At 44.2% G+C, this 20,355-nt stretch overlaps 1 protein-coding gene across 2 annotated transcripts in view; it reads left to right on the top strand.

Moving 5' to 3' along the window:
* Positions 1-20,355, top strand: part of GLI3 (GLI family zinc finger 3) — a 274,513-nt gene that overhangs the window by 194,749 nt on the left and 59,409 nt on the right. For both annotated transcript variants that reach the window (XM_033088582.1, XM_033088584.1), the window contains 3 exons: positions 11,476-11,689; positions 12,457-12,570; positions 13,966-14,106. In XM_033088582.1, the coding sequence (XP_032944473.1) occupies positions 11,476-11,689; positions 12,457-12,570; positions 13,966-14,106 (469 nt within the window). The remainder of the gene's footprint in view (positions 1-11,475; positions 11,690-12,456; positions 12,571-13,965; positions 14,107-20,355) is intronic.

The raw sequence follows: 20,355 nt of genomic DNA, 5'->3' as shown, positions 1-20,355 counted from the left end.
CAGTCCCCCCAGGAGAGAAGCTCCCATGGCCTGGCTGTGCCCCCCGTCGTCATCCCAGTCTGACTCTGAGGCAGTACTCCGGCTCGGATCCGTGACCCGGTTGTCCTGCACTCCTGGCAGATATCCCTGGGATCACAGGAAGCCACTGATCATTGACCACATCTCAATTTGCTAAAGTTACATAATTATGTGGTTTGACTAGACGTCATAGCATCAAAGTAGAGAAATGTGGCACACAGTGCTATGCATACGGAATCACCCTGTGAACCTTCATCCCTCTTCTGCTACATTTCCCTTCCCTCTTGCTCTCTGCCCAGCTATCTTGACTTTTTACAGCATCTAAAGGACTTAGAATAAGGTATGCAAGTGGTCACAGTTCTGAGCCCAGCATCTCACTGGCTTCTTGATCTCACCTTTGCCTGGGTAATCTAGTACCAGACTAGTGCTTGAAAAACCATCAGTGTACTGACTTGAAATTATCCTGGTCCCCTGTCTCCAAGGAACTGCGACAGACTCCACTGTTGTCCGCAGAGTTGGAAGAAGGGGTCCTGGATACCCTAATGGTTCCTGGGTCACCACACACACTTTCTTCTGTGCCCTACGCTCCTTTCTATTCTGTCCTCTCTCTTGCAGCATACCCTCTCATTCTTCAGGACACATCCACTGTGTGATAGGAGGAGATGTAGCTTTCAATGCAAATAAGGTAAATACCCATAATCCAATGAGGTGCACTTGACATATAATACAGCAATGAGAATAATTAGCATCAGCACCTCTTGCCAGCCCTTTAGCTAGAGAAATATTAGTGCTTTGACCTGTTCTGAGCTTCATTTTGTGAAATCTGAAAACTGACTTGAGGAATAATTACAGAGTAGCAGGCCCAGTGGATAACAGGGAAAGGCAGGGAGCATGAAGGAATCCAAAAGGGTAGCTAGCTTTCTCTGGAGTGAAGGACACAAGAGCCAATGTGCACTTAGGATGCACTGAAGCTCTGCTGGGTACCAAGTGACACAGCAGGCGTGGGGCACACTAACTCTGTCTCACTAATTTTGGAAAGCGTAGTTATTTCTGTTCTGTGCATCAGCACGGGGGCTTTGCAAGGTAACTTGACAGAGGACATGCCTAGTGGGCATCAGTGCCGGCTACAATCCCTTGCTTTGTAATTTACACGAAACGCTTTTGAGTTTGACACACACGTTTTCTAGTACTTAGTCTGCTTCTGGTATTAGCAGTGCATAGAGTAATGATGCCATTTAAGTGTCTAAAGATGTTATTGAATGTTTAAATGCCATAGCCATTTCCTTTACATTTCTGTCCCAATTCACGTTATTCTCCAAGAGGCTGATAATTATCATTCACCAGTATTTGAAATTCGCATGTTTACTTGTTCATCTAGTGATTTACTCTAAGTTTCCCTCCACTAGCACACAGTGCCAGAAAGCTGTGGACTTTGTGTCGTGTTCACAGGCGCACTCCCGCCCCTCAGTGTGTGCCCCGTGTGGTGTTCACAGGCGCACTCCCGCCCCTCAGTGTGTTCCCTATGTCGTGTTCACAGGCGCACTCCGGCCCCTCAGTGTGTGCCCCGTGTCCTGTTCACAGGCGCACTCCCGCCCCTCAGTGTGCGCCCCGTGTCCTGTTCACAGGCGCACTCCCGCCCCTCAGTGTGCGCCCCGTGTCGTGTTCACAGGCGCACTCCCGCCCCTCAGTGTGCGCCCCGTGTCGTGTTCACAGGCGCACTCCCGCCCCTCAGTGTGCGCCCCGTGTCGTGTTCACAGGCGCACTCCCGCCCCTCAGTGTGCGCCCCGTGTCGTGTTCACAGGCGCACTCCCGCCCCTCAGTGTGCGCCCCGTGTCGTGTTCACAGGCGCACTCCCGCCCCTCAGTGTGCGCCCCGTGTCGTGTTCACAGGCGCACTCCCGCCCCTCAGTGTGCGCCCCGTGTCGTGTTCACAGGCGCACTCCCGCCCCTCAGTGTGCGCCCCGTGTCGTGTTCACAGGCGCACTCCCGCCCCTCAGTGTGCGCCCCGTGTCGTGTTCACAGGCGCACTCCCGCCCCTCAGTGTGCGCCCCGTGTCGTGTTCACAGGCGCACTCCCGCCCCTCAGTGTGCGCCCCGTGTCCTGTTCACAGGCGCACTCCCGCCCCTCAGTGTGCGCCCCGTGTCCTGTTCACAGGCGCACTCCCGCCCCTCAGTGTGCGCCCCGTGTCGTGTTCACAGGCGCACTCCCGCCCCTCAGTGTGCGCCCCGTGTCGTGTTCACAGGCGCACTCCCGCCCCTCAGTGTGCGCCCCGTGTCGTGTTCACAGGCGCACTCCCGCCCCTCAGTGTGCGCCCCGTGTCCTGTTCACAGGCGCACTCCGGCCCCTCAGTGTGCGCCCCGTGTCGTGTTCACAGGCGCACTCCCGCCCCTCAGTGTGCGCCCCGTGTCGTGTTCACAGGCGCACTCCCGCCCCTCAGTGTGCGCCCCGTGTCGTGTTCAGGGGCATACTCCCTGCCCCACAGTGTCTGTGCCCTGTCACCTTGACATCACTAGACAAATATTTCTTAAATGAATAAATGAAGGAGCTTTTCAATTGGCAATTACAATTCTAATCACCTTTATTAAAGAAAGTTTCTATGTGATAGATGAATAATTAAGGTTTTCAGAAAGTTAGTCTATAAGAATAGCGAATTATTGATAAATATACAGACAGAGGGAAGAATGCAAAATAAAGGGATGACAAAGAAATGCCTATCTTAAGCTTGTGTGTGGTTCTTGTGTTTATATATTTACCTAGTAATTCAGACTGCTATAAAAATACTATAGAAAGCAAGAATTTTTTCGCAAAAGCCCATTGGCATATTAAAGCATACTCATAGTACTTTTAATGTCTAAGTTTTTCAAACATATTGCTCAAATGCATATCGTGAATCTTTTTATGTCATAAGTAAATCGATAATTCAAAAAAATAACCCCATGCACTTGAAAGTGATGTGAAATACTTACTGTCTCAAGTGTTAAGTTCTCCATCACCCTGAAGACAGCCATATAACAGGAGATGACTCACGTTTGCCAATACAGCCTGAAACCCCCACTCTGGATGGTTAAGGCTCGTGTTATAAATTCCCAGTGAGAATAAGTTTTCTGTCTGCCAGTCCCTTCCTCTAGTAATTGCACTGCCAGTGGATGAGGTGTTTGCGGTGAGTCTCATCCCCCTGTAGTTTTGGCAAATATCACACATTCAGATAACCCAGCAGTTCTAGCCTTCTCACTTTCAGTTCATGGCTAAAATGAAGATGGTTTCATTTCCTTAGTGGCTTCAGGTCTGCCAGGCCAGGACAGGTGTCTCAGTAAAAGTGGACGTGCCCAGAGCTACCCCTGCGCAGTCGGGTGGGTTCTTGTGCCAGCGCTCGTGGGCGGCCTGGTGGGCCAAGGGCAGGTTGTGCTTTCCTCTTGGTGCAGCTCCAGCACCTTCCGAGTGGCCCCAGAGGAAGAGTGCATCCGGAGGATCCACTGCCACTTCCTGAGGAGCCAGCTTGGTCTGCATGGCATTGGCTCTGTGCTGTGGCCAGGGTCAGCATCTTATTTATGTTGGAGAAACAATGCAAAAATGAATTGGGTGGGAAATACTGAAAAATAGAGGAATACTGAGAACTCTGACTGCATCTTCTCAGGAGTGTGAGACAACCTTCTCTCCTCCCAGTTTCAGTGATAGTAACTAATATTAACTAAAAAAGAGTTTTATTTTACTCCCAGATGATCTTTGGTTGTACGTAGTACTTCCTTTAGTCAGCTACTCGATCATTTCCTAAATACTTAACTGCATATTCAGCTGTGTGCTGCTCACTGTGCTGGGCTCGGGGGCTGCAAAAATCACTGAGAACCGTGGCCTCTCCACGGCACTCACGGAAGTGAAAAGCCCCCAGCCAGATACCCGTGAAGCAGACCAGTGTAGCCGACAAGGCCCTGAAGGAAAGTTTGCTGTGGAGGGACTGTGGGCAGCCCAGAGCTTCAGGTGCCAGTGAGCTCAGGCAAGGTGAGCCAAAGCACAGGCTGGAGGTGAGCAGGGGCCAGGCTGGGCATGGCATCCTGGACCAAGGTCCAAGGACAATGTGCCACATTGTTTAGGGACAAGGGAGCTGAAGCTGGACGGGGTCCAGTGGGCAGAGTGAAAGGCACCCACCTACTGACGGGGCACAACCTGGGGAGTCTGACTTTGAACTTCCTCTCCTTCTTCCCCAGACCTCCCTTACTTCTCCCTTAGAAATCCTCCAGTAAGAGGCACGACTGAAAGGATTGGTAAGAAATGCCATTTACAATAGAGAAATAATAATATCTGGTGATGTTTTGTAAAATTTGATGATGCTCATATAAATGTATGTCTTTCTAACCAGTGCTTCCAGCCAGATCTCACTGGAGAGAATGTCCGTGCTCCTCACCGCCCTGGAGTTTTTGTCTGTTTGGCTGTTCAGTGGCAAGTAGCTTTTAAAGCCTGTAGAACACTTCATCATCTGAAGCTGAATGTATTTTTGTCCAAAGCATTATTCAGAGTGCTTGTGTCTCAGTGTAAATGTTAGGGTCACACTTGCTCATTTTGTGAGTGTACAGGTCTTTATTTGTGCATCATTACTTCTTCCGAGGCTCCTGGGTTTTCCAGTAAATGTGCCCTGGGAGCTTTTATGGATGAAAGTGGAAGTTTTATTTTTTTTCCTTCGCAAATGCAAGCACATGCATATAAGTGCCTCCCTGTACCTACACATACACTAACAATGATAGCTGTTGGCCCATTCTCTGCAGAACTGGAAAGAACTGTTCTTACTTTGAATGGCCGTGGTTGTGCAGTAAATTCCACAGCTGTAACCAGAAAGTGTGTGACCTCGTTAGTACAACAGCCAGAGTTGTTTTGATTAGAATTCCTTCTTTTCCCCCTTCCTTTCTCACCTCTTGAAGTCAGTTTCCCAAATTGTGGGGCCCTCCTGTTGTAGCAGCGCTAACTGCTGCCTGGTTTTACCTTCAGTACCGGTTTCATGAGCAGAAGAGTTGGGAGAGATGAGACAATGAAAAGTAAATCTCAGGCCTGGAGTCTTTAGCATACAGAACACAGGCTTTATTGCAGCATGAAGTTTCTTAATCCCAATGCCCTGACTTAAACTACTACATCATAAAAGAGTCACATGAGTTTCTTTTAAAGCTATTTTTTAAAAAAATACCCCCAATTGATAAAAATTATGTCCTTATAGGTAGTTAGCATTGATTTTACACTTAAAACAAGACATTTCCTGAGAAACCGAAGGTGCTTCATATTCTTTCCTCTTCCCAGTGGGTGAGAGCTGGCGCCTTTGTGCCTGACGGGGGCTTCTCAGACCACTCTCTGGCTCCCTCATGTGGTTCAGCTCTAATCCTTCTCAGGTCTGGCCAGCTCTGGGTTGGGCCCTCCAGGTCATGGAGGGGTTCCAGGGATGAACCTGGAAACCAGTGAGCCTTTCTGTGTAAGGAAATGTAAATAAGATGCGTGGAGTGTTCCTCAGCTACCACAGCCTCCCTATCCTTTCGCCACACGTATGGCATGTTAACACAAGAGACCCTGGCACCATGATTCCCTGGAAGCCAGACATTCCGTTCCATGGCAGCCTAAGGAAAACTATTAATTTAGAGAAGGGCTAAAATGCCGTGTGGGTTGAAGTCATTAAACAATAAAATCGAACGTTTTACCTTTAGGTGTGCGGGGGCTGGGTGATGCAGACTTTTGCCATCTTATGGTTCATCAGTTTTTCTTCGTTTTATTAAAAATAGATCTCTTCAGTATTGTAATCAGTTCTGTTTACCCCTCCAGTATAAAGGACGGCAGCAGGCCAAATTGCTGCTGTATTTATTATGCCCATTATTAAGTGATCCAGCATATTCTCCATCTCCTACCCCCCAGCACATACAGCATTCCTGAAGTGTTTTTAAAACACGTTATGGGCTTATCTTAAATGCTATTTTAATTAGGTTTTCTCCCTTTGACTTGAATATTAATGACTTTGAAATGCCTATGTGTATATTAAGGTTGAATAAATGTTTAATGAATGGTTTTCTACAATAAGAACTTTTAAGTGTCCCCTCTTATATGTCATTCCAGAAGTTAAATATGAATTTGATTTACAGATTGATCACAAGTGTTGCTGTACAAATGTTGACACACATCACATCCTTGGTGTGAAAAAAATAATTTTTTTTTGAAAGTCAAACATGATTATGGATTGCAAACTTTTATGTCTTGATAACAATATATAACCTTCCAGATACAAATAATTATTTTAGTCTTTGGAAACGTAAATGGGATGTATAGAAAGTACTCAGTTAAAACTTACTTATTGAACGCTGCAGTGTGTGGATTTTATGACATTTAGTTGCTTAGCATCCTTTCTACATACACTCCAAATTTTAAACAAATTGGGGATAGTTGTTACAGACAGGAGACTTCCATGTAAGTGAGGTGTTACTGTGCAATATTAAAAAACAAGGCCCAGTTTGCAAAATTTGACCACACTTTGCAAAAGGATATTGACAAAACTTGACTGTGGTTTTTGATAGAGAATTTAAAAAATGCATCAAAACTTTGTTAAAGATTCAGACTTTGGGAATTTTAATTTTTCAATCTTTGGAAGTAGAACTGGCTCCTACTCAGACAGCAGTTCATTGATCACTTTTAACTAAGCTCCAAGCTGAATTTAAAAGTGGAAGAGACTATGAGTAGTGATCCTTACTTAGTAGTGCTCAGAACTCTGTCACATGTCACTACAGACAGTGGAATGCCCCTTTAAGGTATTTTATCAAACAAAATTCAGTAACCATAAATCTGTTCTGATGGATACAAGTTATATTTGGTGATGAGGACACCACATGCCTTATAGTCAGGAATCTAAAATCCACATTGGTTTTTCTTGCTCTAAAGAAAAATAAAGGGCAAACTAACATTTGAATTAATTCTGGCTTTATAAATGTTGTCCTAGATCAGTGTTTCTCAAAGTATTTTACAAGGAATAGCAGCAGTCTTTAGAAGCTGCACACTGTATCTGGGATGGGACTTTGAGAACGCGTTTTTGCATATTAACAGCTCCACATGTGGGACTGTTGAGCCCTCCTCCCTCAGACTTATGACCTTGGCACCTCATTTCTTTTCCCTCATAACACTTACTTTTGGATTATTATTTCAGGAGGCCTGTGACCAGTTAGCACATTGCTTGGGAAGCTCTGGGCCACCTGATCCTTTCTTTCTAGATGTCTTATTTACTCAGTATAGATTCACAACTTTAAGTTACACTCTTACAAATGATTGTGTTCTTTATTTAATATCCCATCTTAAAATTATCCCACCTTTCATGTAGGCATGTAGAAAACTGAAAGCTATAAAAAGTTTTTTTAAATTATACTTTATTGAACATTGAGTGAAGAGAATTCAGAAATCAGAATGTAAAATTAATCTGTATTTAAGTGATCCAGAGGAAAAAGCAAGTGAGCAGACTTGTGAAGGCCTAGGGTAAGAAAGCTCAGGCAGACCACGTTTTAGATGCGGCTCTGGTCTGCGTTAGAAGAGATGGGAGAGATTTATAAAAATTTCCCACAGTATCAATACTTTATATTTCTACGAAATTATGGAATAAATACATGAATCATTTAGGAAAATGGTTTTTTCCCCAGGGCCTTTAAAGGTAGAATCGACCTTTTCTTTTTAATTCTGACCTCTGTCATCAGCAACATCTGTTCTCAGCTGCTGAAGTTCTGCAGAAAGAGGTGAATCTGGTAGTAGATTTGTTTATGTAATATTGTTTACAGACACATCCAATTGGACCGTGTTTCCCCGAAAATAATACCTAGCCGGACCTTCAGCTCTAACACGTCTTTTGGAGCAAACTACCGGGTCTTATACTAATTTTTGCTCCAAAAGACACATTAGAGCTGAAGGTCCGGCTAGGTCTTGTTTTTGGGGAAACACAGTAGTTTTCAGAGGAAAACATGTTTTTTTTTTTTAAGTGACTGTTCTGTGTGTGATAGGCACAGTAATGGCCCCCAAAGATGCCCATATCTTCATCCCTGGAACCTAGGAACATGCTACCTTACATGGCAAAAGAAATTTTATGGCTGTGATTAAGTTAAGGATTCTGAGATGAGGTTATCCCGGATTATTCAGGCGGCCTTAATGTAATCACAGAGGTTCTTTTTAGAGAGAGGTTGGGGGGTGGGGTCAGAGAGAGAGGAGAAGGTCAAAGTGAGGTGGGTCCCTGAGCCCAGGATGCAGCTCCCGGAAGCCGGGAGAGGCAAGGTTCCTTGGGACCCCAGAAGAACACAGCCTTGCTGATCTGTCTTAGCATCTGTTCTCCAGAGCTGGCAGGTGTTAAGTGTGTATTGTTTTGAGCCACTGAGTTTGGGGTATTTGTTGCAGCAGCCACAGGACACTAACACGATTTGGAAGCACTCAGCCACTCATTGACTCAGTTGAGTGCCTGCCACGTGCTGGGCAGAGCTCCCAGCGCCAGGGGTCAGCCAGCGGCAAGCAAGAAAGACCAGTACCTGGCTAACCTGGACCTCACTTATGTTTTAGAAGGCGCGAGAATACGATTTCAGAGAGTGCCATGTGCTGCGTGAAAATAAAACTATCAAATAGTAGAGAATGATTGGGCAAGGTGCTGCAGAGGGGCTCACTGTAGGGGGCATCTGTCTCAGGAGGCCTCTCTGTCTAAGGAGGTGACATTTAAGCTAGGACCTGAGTGACAGGAAGCAGCCATGCTGAGCTCTGGAAGGACGCAGCAAGTATCTCTGTGCAGAGAGATTCCCGAGGCAGAGATTCCCGAGCTGTCAACCCGAGGATGACAGCTCAGCACCACTTGGGGGACACAGAGCAGGAGGTAGTGGCTTGGGCCTCCTCGTCCCCTACCGGGAAGTCCTCTGGAGGTTCTTTTCATGTACGTGGGAGGGGGAACTTCGTTCTGTTCTTGACATCCCAGGGCAGTACCCAGTCGTGGCCCATCTCTGCTTCTTCCTTGCAAAACTTGGTCAGGGACTCTACAGGCAGCTCTGAGAGCACGAGGAGCCTGGCCTCAAATCCGTGTACTGATGCTGTGACAGCCAAGAATTTCTCTTTTGTCATCAAATTCTGAATAGGCTTTGTAAGCTGGAGCCAGCAGCCTGCCTGCCTTCCCATAGCAGCTGGAGGAGCCAAGAGCTGCACGGGCCCCTGTGGGCCGGGCCGCACCATCCCAGCTCTTTGCACTCAGAGGACAGGGTTTCTGTGGCTGGCTCCTTGTGAATAAGCTGAAAATCACTCATCCATTCTGTGTGTTCTCTATCCCGTGGAATCTAATAATTGACATGGATTTTGGAGAATGTTTATTCCTGTCACCTGGCTTTACCAGCAAAAAGGCAGCCGAAAGGGGGACGTTACCTAGTATGCTGAAAGCAGAGAGCTCGCACCTGAGCGGGCGCAGCACGGATGCTGTACGCTCCTCCCCTCTTCCTTTCAAAGTAAAAATGTGCCTGCGTTGTCCTGCTACTAACATTTTCAATTTCTTATATATGAAGCAAGGGCATTTCCTGCCTTGGGAACTGTGTCCCTCAGTGTTCTTGATTCTTAATTAGGTCCTGACCTTTTAAGCCCCCCAATATTCTAGAATTGGAATGAAAGTAGCCACAGGGGCTTCCTGCCAAGCCCACCTGCTTATGTGGGTTCAGGAAACTCTGGAAAGGTGTATGGAGGTTCTTGCAAAGTCTGTCGCATTGCAAATTTATGTGTAGTGGGGTCTTTTTGTTTTTGTTTTTTTAATGAATAGAATAAGGGAGTTACACTTAGTAATACCCATTCACCAAAAGGAAAGGGGGGGTGTTAAATCATTGTGTTTTTTTGATGAATGGCTTGTACACTGAAAAATAAATTGGACAAACTGGCATAGAGCTCAGTGAACATGAAATCAGCTATTAGAAGAAAGCTTGTGAACAAATTCTGAGGCAGATATGCATCTTTTGATTAATGCCCTATCAATCATGCACACAGCTACCTTTGCTAAGTCTTGCTGTAATCATTCATGGTTGCTTTCGGAAACACTGGCAGAAACTATAGCACTGCAGAAACAGAATATTATTACTGATTTCTCCCTAACTTACTGTGAACAATGACTGTTTTCACCTTGTTCCTGCTTTCCTTTATTAAGGAAATACAATGCAGAATGAAAGGAGAGTTCCTCCAAGCCTGGTGGAATTCTTCTAGGGTATTTTTAATGATATTCAGTCTTAAATGGGCAGTCTATTGTAATGCAGGGTTCTCCGTAGGAATAATAGTAATGTAATCCCATTGAAGCCACCCTTTATGGATTATAGTGAAATAGGCAAAATGTGGAGTCACATTAATGAACAGAATATGTCTTCAGAATTATTAAAGTTGTTGAAATGGTTTGAATTTTGTTATTGTAATTATTATATTTAGTTAATGCGCTTAACAGCAGTTGTAATTAACCCACCAGATTGGAAATTTGCATGAATTCTACCTTTGACATTACTAGAAACCCTGATTCTTTCTGTGTATTACACAGCAGGATGGGGGAAATGTGTGTATGTGTGTGTGTGTGTGTGTATATATATATATATATATTTTTTTTTTCCCACTGATTATTTTTCAAGAAAGAAATTTTCATGAATGCATTTATAGTTTCTCATGCATTTTGAACCCATTGGCAAATTTGGCACTGCCTAGTAGTTAAGAAATATTTAGGTAAGCTCCCTCAGAACTTATAATACCCTGGGAAACCCTGTGGCATAATGAAGCAGGGATGGGCATTAGCATGTGTAATGGACTTTAATGGACATTTAATGCTGTTTAGCTGGACGAGGGAGCTCTGCTCTCCCGTTGGAATATTCCTCCATCAAAGCCCATTGATCACTGATCTCACCCAGGAGAGGTTAATCCATCAGCTTCTGTAACCAGACGGCACTGATGGAAATTCTTTAGGTGGCATTCTGGATGAACCAAGCTTTCCATCTTTGCAAACAAATGAGTGATATGACAAGAATGGTGTTCAAAACACATTTAACCAATTGATTTTCTTTCCCCTTGTAATAAGATCTAGAGACATATGAAAGTACACAGTGTGAGCTGAGATTAAGGGAGTACTCCATGCACGGTAACGCGTTGGACTGAGAGCTGATGAAAGTACTATACAGCATGTGGTCACCCATCTGCTTTTATATAAAGTTTGTTATTGCAGTAAATAGCTGTTATTGAGCCAATGCCTTTTGTTTCATTGTGCTGAATCTTACGTCAGGTCTGTGTTTGTGTACACACACGTGTGTCTTGTCATCTTTCTCTTGGAAGTTTTCAAGATGTTTGTCAATACTTGTTTTTACCTTCTGATTTAAACAGACAGCTGGTGTAATTTGGGATGGTAAAACTAGGTGTAGACTTGCAAATGTGGGGTCCCTGCGTTCTTGTCAGTGACTGTCTTTTGCTCTTTCTCTCCCCCATGCAGCCCTGCCTTGAGCTTCACCTACCCTTCTGCACCCGTGTCTCTCCATATGCACCAACAAATCCTAAGCCGGCAGCAGAGCCTGGGCTCGGCCTTCGGACACAGTCCTCCGCTCATCCATCCGGCCCCGACCTTTCCAACACAGAGGCCTATCCCCGGGATCCCGACAGTTCTGAACCCCGTCCAGGTCAGCTCCGGCTCTTCCGAGTCCTCACAGGTGAGCAAGACCACTCAGTGAGCTGGTCGGCCTTGGTAATGGTAGAGGAAACTCATGCCACTTGTGCCAGCTCTTAACTTGGCATTCTCAGGACTTCTGAATTACAGCCTGTCTTCTTGACAAGGGCTGTCATCTCCAGTCCTGAGAATGTGCTGCGTATGTGCTCCTCTTTAAACACCAGCTTCTTTCACCAGAGTTGTTTTATCGTTGTGGGAAAGTGGGCTCCTCGGTAAGATTCGTCCTCTGACCCAGCACCCCACTCAATAGAAACACATTCATGGCTGTGTTGCTCTCATTCGGTCACTGTCTGCTGGTGCTTAGAATCAGGTGATACTTCGGAGTGAGAATAACACTGCTATGCCCTCTGCTTTTATCTCCACACTGATAATGCTCAGAGAAGAATCTGGATGCTCTTATTAAAGGGCTTGGCAAACAGTACACATGGGTTTCTTTCCCACCTCACAACTGTCCTTTTGAATACACTGCTGGAGCTGGGTAAAGCCCCGGCCCTCAGCTCGATTCCTCTTGCTTTTAAAAGCCACAGGGAGTTTGCACTCATGAGGTAAAGACTAGGAGCTGCTGCATGAATGTCCTTTCTGACTGTGAGCACATTCTGTGAGTCGTGCCGCCGTGGCAGTGGGACGCTATCAGAGTTACTGCTCTTGAGCCGGCCAAGCCTCCTTGTCTCGAGTCACATGTTTCAGCAATGGTCCTGCTCGTTGATCAAAACCTAATTTTTGTGTCTGTCCCTGCGATTGTGATGGCAGAACAAGCCCACGAGTGAGTCTGCGGTGAGCAGCACTGGCGACCTGATGCACAGCAAGCGGTCCAAGATCAAGGCCGACGACGACCTGCCCAGTCCTGGGCCGCGGGGTCAGCAGGTGAGGCTCCCCGGCTCTGTGTCTCACTTCATGTGTTCCTCTAGCTTAGAAGCAAACACAGAAAATGCAGGAAGCTGTGTGTGGCATGAACTGGTTCATAGAGTAAGTGATGGATTCCCTTGTCACTGGGCACCAGTGTGACCAGCCTTCAGTGTTTAGCCGATCTCGGGTTCAATTATAAGCTCCGGGCCCTAAGCCTGAGCTGGGCAGAGCTAGTGACATTCTGTGGACTGAGAATGTTGTGATTTGTTCTTATTTTGCCACTTCCCACTTGCCAGGAGAACGGGGAGGGATCGAGGCACACCTGACCTAAGGCTACTTAGATTCCAGTTCTTTACCCCAAGTCCTCAAAGGAGGAGTTCAGAAACTCAATCTTGTCTCTGCTTTCGTCACTTAGAGCCTCTGAGCCTCAGTTTGAAGGTGTGTGGATACTGTAATAGCATCTCATGGAATACCTATGCCTGACTCTGAAGGAGGTCATTGAGATTAATTCTCAGAAACGGGTTGGACAGGAGCCCGGCTATCCACAGGTGGCCAGGCTGCATCGTCCCAACCCCAGGAGGTTGGCACAGATGGGTGTCATGGGTTCTGAAATCCATCCTTCTTCTTGCATTTTGTTAGCCAACAACCTTGCTGGTTACACCTAAATGCTTATATACAGTTTTTGTCATCTAAATCTAAATCAGTTTAGAACTCAAATCTACACACCTAATTGTCTCCCAGAATTCTAGAGATTGTTTGTATTTTAATTGCTACAAAGCTGCCTGAGAAGACTAGGGAAGACTGTACCCCCCAAGCTTTAGATGCCATGGTTCTCGGGCAGAGAATGTACCCTTGGAGATCAGAAGTTGAATCAAGAAGACATCATCCCTGTAAAACCCACAAACTACCTGTCATAGCCTCCAATGCCCGGGAAACAGAATTTGACTTACTGGTAATCATTTCCCTGGGTTACAAAATGTTAGATACTGAATAATATGCTGAACAATTAATATACTGAAAAACAATTCAAAAGAGCAAAACCACTCTTTTGGGTAAAGACGATATGACCCAGTTTGCTTCTCTTACAGGATGACACTTTAGTTTTTTTTTTCACCTTTGTATTTTGGCAGCAAAATTGGCCTCAACTTCTTACCGTTATGGTCTGACTATTGTTTTTAATCACAAGTTAACAATCTGAAGATGTATTTGGTAAATCTGAAAAAATGCACACAGATGATCCCACATGTTTGACTTCTTCCATTCACAAAACCCAGTTGCTAGACCTGGGCTTTATTTTATTTTCACTGAAAAATTGCATCAGGAAGAAAGAAAATCTAAATCAGGTTTTACCTTTCTCTTTTTATCTTTCATTCTATTGTGTCTGATTTTTCCCCCTCACCTCCTGCCTTTCAGGAACAGCCAGAAGGAACCACCCTGGTGAAGGAGGAAGGGGACAAAGATGAAAGCAAACAGGAGCCTGAAGTCATCTATGAGACAAATTGCCACTGGGAAGGCTGCACGCGGGAGTTTGACACCCAGGAACAGCTGGTGCACGTAAGTGACCTGGGGACTGGGGAGCTGGCTATACATCTACATGACCTTTCTGTGGGATCAGCTCCCCGACCCTGTGCTGAGTCAAGTTTCTTAGCTAGCAGCATTACAAACTGGAGAGGCCTTTGTGACTTTCTGGGAATAAAGAGAACTCTGAACCACGGTGCCTGACCTGTTCAGTCAGCTAAAGCTTAGTGTAAAATTCAATAAACTCTTCAATAGAGAGTGTAATGACTCTGATCCTGTAAGCCAGAGAACACTATTTTGAGTTAGTGACTTTGATGGTTATTGAGTAATAGTAAGCTGGACATGAATTATTATTAACCTTTTAACCAAGTTTGAGTTTCCTTTCCAAAACCCAGGAACAACGAAAAATTGTAGAGGTGGGGGATTCCTTTTTTCCGTTCCACCTTCCTCTCGGCCAAACCTGCAGGCCTCAGGAATCTCCCATTGTTTTACGCAGCCATTAGTGCTCCATGTGAAACAGATAGATGCTTGGGGCAGGCCATTAGCACAGTTTCTTGACTTGGGGCCAGCCTTTGCAGGTCTAACTGGAAAAAGTGATATGTGTTGTAAAATGTGTTTAATGATGTGTATTTTTGAAAGCTGCAGCGTGGTCAGGTGGAGAACCACACTTTCTCTGCCCATACCAGGTTCTGAAGTCTTTCCCATCTCTCCCCTGTGTATTATTTCAAATAACACAGCCCCCCACCCCCCCACCCTCCCACCCCCCACAGACAAACGCCTGATCAGCCGATGTGCTTTGCTAGGGTTTCATTTATGTGGCACTTTCTTTCAGGCCAGGGAGTCTCCCTGGCAAATGGGACCTGGAACAACTTAGAAGGGCATTTAGATGCTCAAGAATCAAAAGATGTAGCTCACACACACTCGTGAAGGACAGGGTCCCATTAAGGGCATTAAGGATGTTTTCTACATGTGACAGTTTCATAAGCTTTTAATATGACAGAAAATCTGATGGAGCAGCTTTTGTTGTGACACCTCCCCACCAACACACACACTCCATTCTCTTTTCTCTTATAGTCACTTTTTATTTTTACATGATCCGTATTTCTTGAGAACCCTCCCCCGTCACAGAATTCCTCACACCTCCATATGTTTCATAGGCCATGTAACGGTCCACACACCGCAGTCACCTCATAGTGTTAAATACATGGTTTGCCAGTTTTGAGATCCGTTATGTACAGAATGTTTTGAGGATTTAACATGACATTAGCAGGGTTCCCCCCCTCTATTTCTTTTTTAATTGTGTCTCCTTATAATGGTATAGGAGGAATTATAGATTTATCAGCACAGCAAGAAACTAGAAAATCAGATGTTTTTAATTAAGGTGTATTTCCAGATTTTTCCATGAACTTATTTTTTCTCTTTAATTTGATGCAAGTGTTATTTTTAAACAAAGCCTGACTTAATGGCCCTTTATTCTGGCTAACTCTTTTAATGGAAACCACAGACATTGTCATACTAAAGGGGATAAAGAAGTTTTGAAGTTTTCTTTTAATGTAGAGAAATAGTCCCAAAGAGTAGAGTATGCCAGGAATACCGAGTGATATAATGAGTGCACAACATAAATGAGAATTGTTTGTATAAAAACTGCCATCGTGAACAACATGTTGGCAGTGCTCCTTGCTTGTTAAAGTGCCCGTCTGAGCGATGACGTAGTCTCTTGGTGCCTTTTCTGCGGATAAGCCCTTGCAGTTTCCAGGGAGTGCTGTGATTATGGCTCAGCCATTATCAGAGGAGGAATGAAATAGAAGCTTATGCTAAGTCTCCATTTAAAGGGAATTGTGCTCCTCGTTAGAGGTGAGGTTTGAGGTAACATTTTTTGAGTGGTGGTAGTACCTTAACTTTTTTGCTGCCTACTTATTGAGAAATCTTTTTAAAAGCAGTGGATATAGCAGGTATTTGTATTTAATCTCAGTGGCAAAAGGTTTTAGGTGGTAGTGTTGTTTTAGCAGATCTGAGTAGTTTTAGGGGAAGGCTGTTTATCAACTAAATGACCACCGTGTTGTCTGTTTTATTGTAAAAATATGAATGAATACATATGCAGTGGAATTTTTTTATTCCAAATCAGCTAGCAGAAATTCATGTCAGGATTAGAAGGAAATTTAATATGTTACCTTTATGATATTAATTTTAGTCTGGGATAAACTATACGAGTAAATAAACTTAGTTAAGTGAATTAAAAATTACAACTTACAACAACATAAATAAAGGTTCCAGTTTATATCACTTATTTGCTACCGTTCTACTCGTTACCTGAAGTGTGGAAATTCCAGATTTGTGTGTTTAAACTGATTTTACTTTGCATGACATATAAATGCCTTCATATTCATGGGTGTACCTTGCAGCATTAACAGTGGTCTGGTGTACAATAACGCTTTATTTTTGTTTATTGAAACAAATGGCTACTTCAGGTGCACCTAATTACTTTGGTGGCAGATGGAAATAATACCAGTGGCAAAAAACATATTTTTAGGGACAGAGGGAAGCATTAACTGCTCCCCTTTCTATGACTTTCTTTGGAGAGAGGACATTTTGTGAACTGGTTGAATTTTCATGCTGCATACAACCAAGAGGCAAGGTGTTAAACTGTTCTGGTGCTGTGCCTTATTTATAGCCATGACCCATTCTTTTTCCTCCTCTTACAGTTAATAGAAAGATTCATGATTCTTCATGGTTGTCTATCTAGTGTCTGACAGTACCGACTGCCTGCTAAAGCAAGTCACTATCTATAATTGATATCCTTCCGTGGAATAGGGTGCTGGCTGCAATTGAAGGGCTTTGCTGAAAGCTCTTAAATCCTGACAAGTTCTCCCCTTGTTCTGGTTCAGTCGCTGAGCTGCACGGTTGGAATTCCAGAATCATTGGAACTTGATGCAGAAGGGAGACATGTGTTTCACATTAGCAAATCACAAAGTTGAAGAGGAGAATTAGGGACGCCGCTGACTTTGCTTGCCAGGTAGTCCCATTTCCAGTGTAAGGCACTCCGTGTTCTATGGACGAGGCACTTCTGCCTTGTCCCATTACTGTCCGAACCGATGGGCTAAATATTGCCGTTTCCTTCTCCTTTATTTCAGGCCCCTGTCCTTCTCCAATTGTGTGTTTATTCTAGGTTTGCTATGGGTTCTTTATCACTGGATGTTTAATTAATTTCTCTTCACAGAAAGATAATTATAATTGGACTTAGTTACTCTCAAGCTAGTATTAAATCTGTCATAAATTTACTCCTATGCCCAGAAGCTAAGAACATACATACATTTTTTTGTTAACCAGGTTTTTGTTGTACTTTGTCCCTTTCTTGATGGTAGTTAAAGTAGAAGGCAGTAAGAGAGTAAGAAGGATATATAGTACAAAAGTTAATTAACTTGAAGTACTTTTGATTAAGACTGAATTTATTATTGATTTGTCAGGATGCAAGCACTCTCTCTTCCATTGACATCAGAAAGCACATGTTAACATCTCAAAACAAGCTGAAAAGCCCACATTTTCCCTTCAATTCTATTGGGACTCTCTCTTTGCTTTTGTGCAGTATGTATGACAGAAGACATGAATCTTAAATTTGTAGAATATCGGTTCTCAAAGTGTTTCTGTTTTGGTTTGGTTTGGTTTGGTTGAGCTTTTGTTATTATGTAAAAAACTCTGATTTGAGTCTTCTGGCCTGGCTTCTTACACAGATGTGGGCACTGTCCAGTCTGTACCCTGTCCGTCTGTGTTAATTCTATGCTAGAAGTCCGTTCCCCTTTGGCTCCTGGATGACTGAGCATCTGAGGTATGCACAGTGGGTGGCACACGTCAGCATTGGGTTCTCAGAAACCTGAACACTTTGCTTCTGAATGACACCTGGTCACCCACAGGTGTTTCGTGAGGCTTTTAAAAGGAGGAAAAGAAATGAGTGTGAAGAATATGCGCCTCGTGTGAGTTACCACCGCTGAGTGGCCGGTTATACTCGCAAACGCAAACATCGCTGCTGGGATCTGAAAGAATACAAATGGTCTAATCACCATACCTAATGACCATCTGTTTGCTGTATCACTGCAGTTCCTGACCCTCTATTTTAATGACCGAACCCTCTCTTCCGGTTTAAGAAATAACACTATGATATTCTTTCAAAGGTCTTTAAAAGGTCAAAATATTTTTTAACAGTTTTATTCCTCAACCGGTCCCCAGCAGAATGAGCCCCAGAGAGGGTCCTGGCAGTTGCTCTGTGGGGACTCGTCTCCTGGCACTGGGGCCGTACCGTAGAGGACATGAGTGCTGTGCCCAGCAGCCCAGCATCAGCAGGTGGCACTGCAGCCTCCACTCCTTCCTCCACTTGTGTGTTTTAAGCGTGGTGTCAAAATTCACCTTCTGTAGACTGATGAGCCACCTACTTGGGTGTTAAATGCTTTCATGTGCTGCAAATGTTGACCTCTAAAACAGGCTGAAGTTTCGTTCATCAGAATACAGTTATAATCACCTTTGCTGCCATTTTAAAACAAATTCTATACATCGGCAGCATGAAAACGAATGGCTTTCTTTTTAATATCACAGAGATTTAGATATAAAGAAAGCACATCTAATCTGTGAAGAATTGATGTATCCATAGAAACATGGGGAAGAGTTAGGATGTGGTAAAGATATTATATTATTTTCATATTAGTACCATGATCCTAAATTTGCAGTTTAAATGTTTTCCATCTAATTTTGATCCCTTTGCTAAAGTTACATTGTACACCCTTACCTAAGGAAGGGATGAAAAGAGAAAATTGAGTTTAAAATATGCTAGGGGTCTCAGATACGAGGTTGAAATTCATCTTGTGTGCACTTAAAATGTCAAACGAATGAGTGGAAATGATGATCTTATTTTTTCTCTACACGGAGTTCCTAGTTAATTTAGTTACTTTAATTATTTGTAGATATGTCATGTAAAATGTAGACTTAAGAACTATCAACCTCAAAGCCATCCTTTGTCAATTGTGCCTCAAGGGTCACATTATTTTTAAAGTTGCTGACTAAATTGCACCTGCAGAAATTGTTCCCATAAAGACACTCAGGAGATTAGACTGAGTGGGGGGCATGGAGGGCTGTGTGGTCCACCAGTGAAAGCCTCCCAGGACCAGCGGAATTCTGAGTGGCAGCCCCATCTCTGCTCTGACCCTCCACATGACCTCCCTGGAAACGTTTGACCCTTCAGAATGTTATTTTCTCACTTATCATTCTGTGGAAACAGCCGTGAAAGTAAATGCCGTCCCCAATGTCCAAGGCCAAACAAAGATCACATGCAGTAGGCCTAATGAGAAGCAGACAGAGGGTCTAAGAGAGGGAACTTGTGTCTCTGTGTTTCATGTATTTGCGTTTCGTAGGGTTGAATAGGGAAGGGAAGGGATGGCACTGTTGGGTTTTGTGGGTTCTTTGCGTTAGCTGTAAGGCTTATCTTACATTCGTCGTTGCTGAACTGGGACATGCACTTGGCTGAAGTCAAGACCCCGTTCTCTTCCCCAGTCTGTGTCTGACACATGGGACTTGGCCTAGACGTTTTGCCTCCTCGATCCTCAGTTTTAGTAAAAGCAAGTGAAGGATTTGAACTGGATAATCCCTAGGATGGGGATGACAAACAGGTGTTGTCTGAAATACCAGCTTATTGGCTGACAGTCAGCTGGGGAGCCTGGCGGAGCTCTCACCCACTCCATTTCAGCCAAAGAGCTGGGAGGCGGGGATGTACAGCCAATTATGAACGACTGCCCCCAGGTGGGATTTCAGAGGAGGCAGGTACTTGCCGTCTTTCCGAGGGTCTGTTTCAACCCTGTAGGTGATGTGCCCTCCAGAATAATTATGGTTAATTTTTCTAGGGGGTGGTATTAATTACTTGGGTAATTATTGAATTATTAAAATGCCCCCTTTACTACTATGCCTTAACCCCTGAATGAAGAGTAATAAGTCAGTATTTTGAATAGCTATTACTGGTATAGAGTAATGTCTTAGTCACCGTCTCAAACTTGCTCAGCCGTTTTATACCCCTAAAATGTTTCATTGTATGTACTCCTTAAAATATTTCATCAAAATCTTCATCGAAGTCTCTGTTTCTGCCATATGGGGAGGATTTTCCTATCAAAAGATCATCAATTGGTTCTGAATGATACTTAAGGTGAGGTTTTAAATTCTGCCCATAATTGGTTCCCTGGATGTTCTTCTGTATGGACCCACTGCATACAAGAGCGGCTGATGCTCACTGCGAGCTGGTACTTGTTGAAA

Source organism: Rhinolophus ferrumequinum, chromosome 20 (genome assembly GCF_004115265.2).
Source record: "Rhinolophus ferrumequinum isolate MPI-CBG mRhiFer1 chromosome 20, mRhiFer1_v1.p, whole genome shotgun sequence".
NCBI classification, from domain to species: domain Eukaryota; kingdom Metazoa; phylum Chordata; class Mammalia; order Chiroptera; family Rhinolophidae; genus Rhinolophus; species Rhinolophus ferrumequinum.
This window is presented reverse-complemented; position numbering and strand designations above follow the sequence as displayed.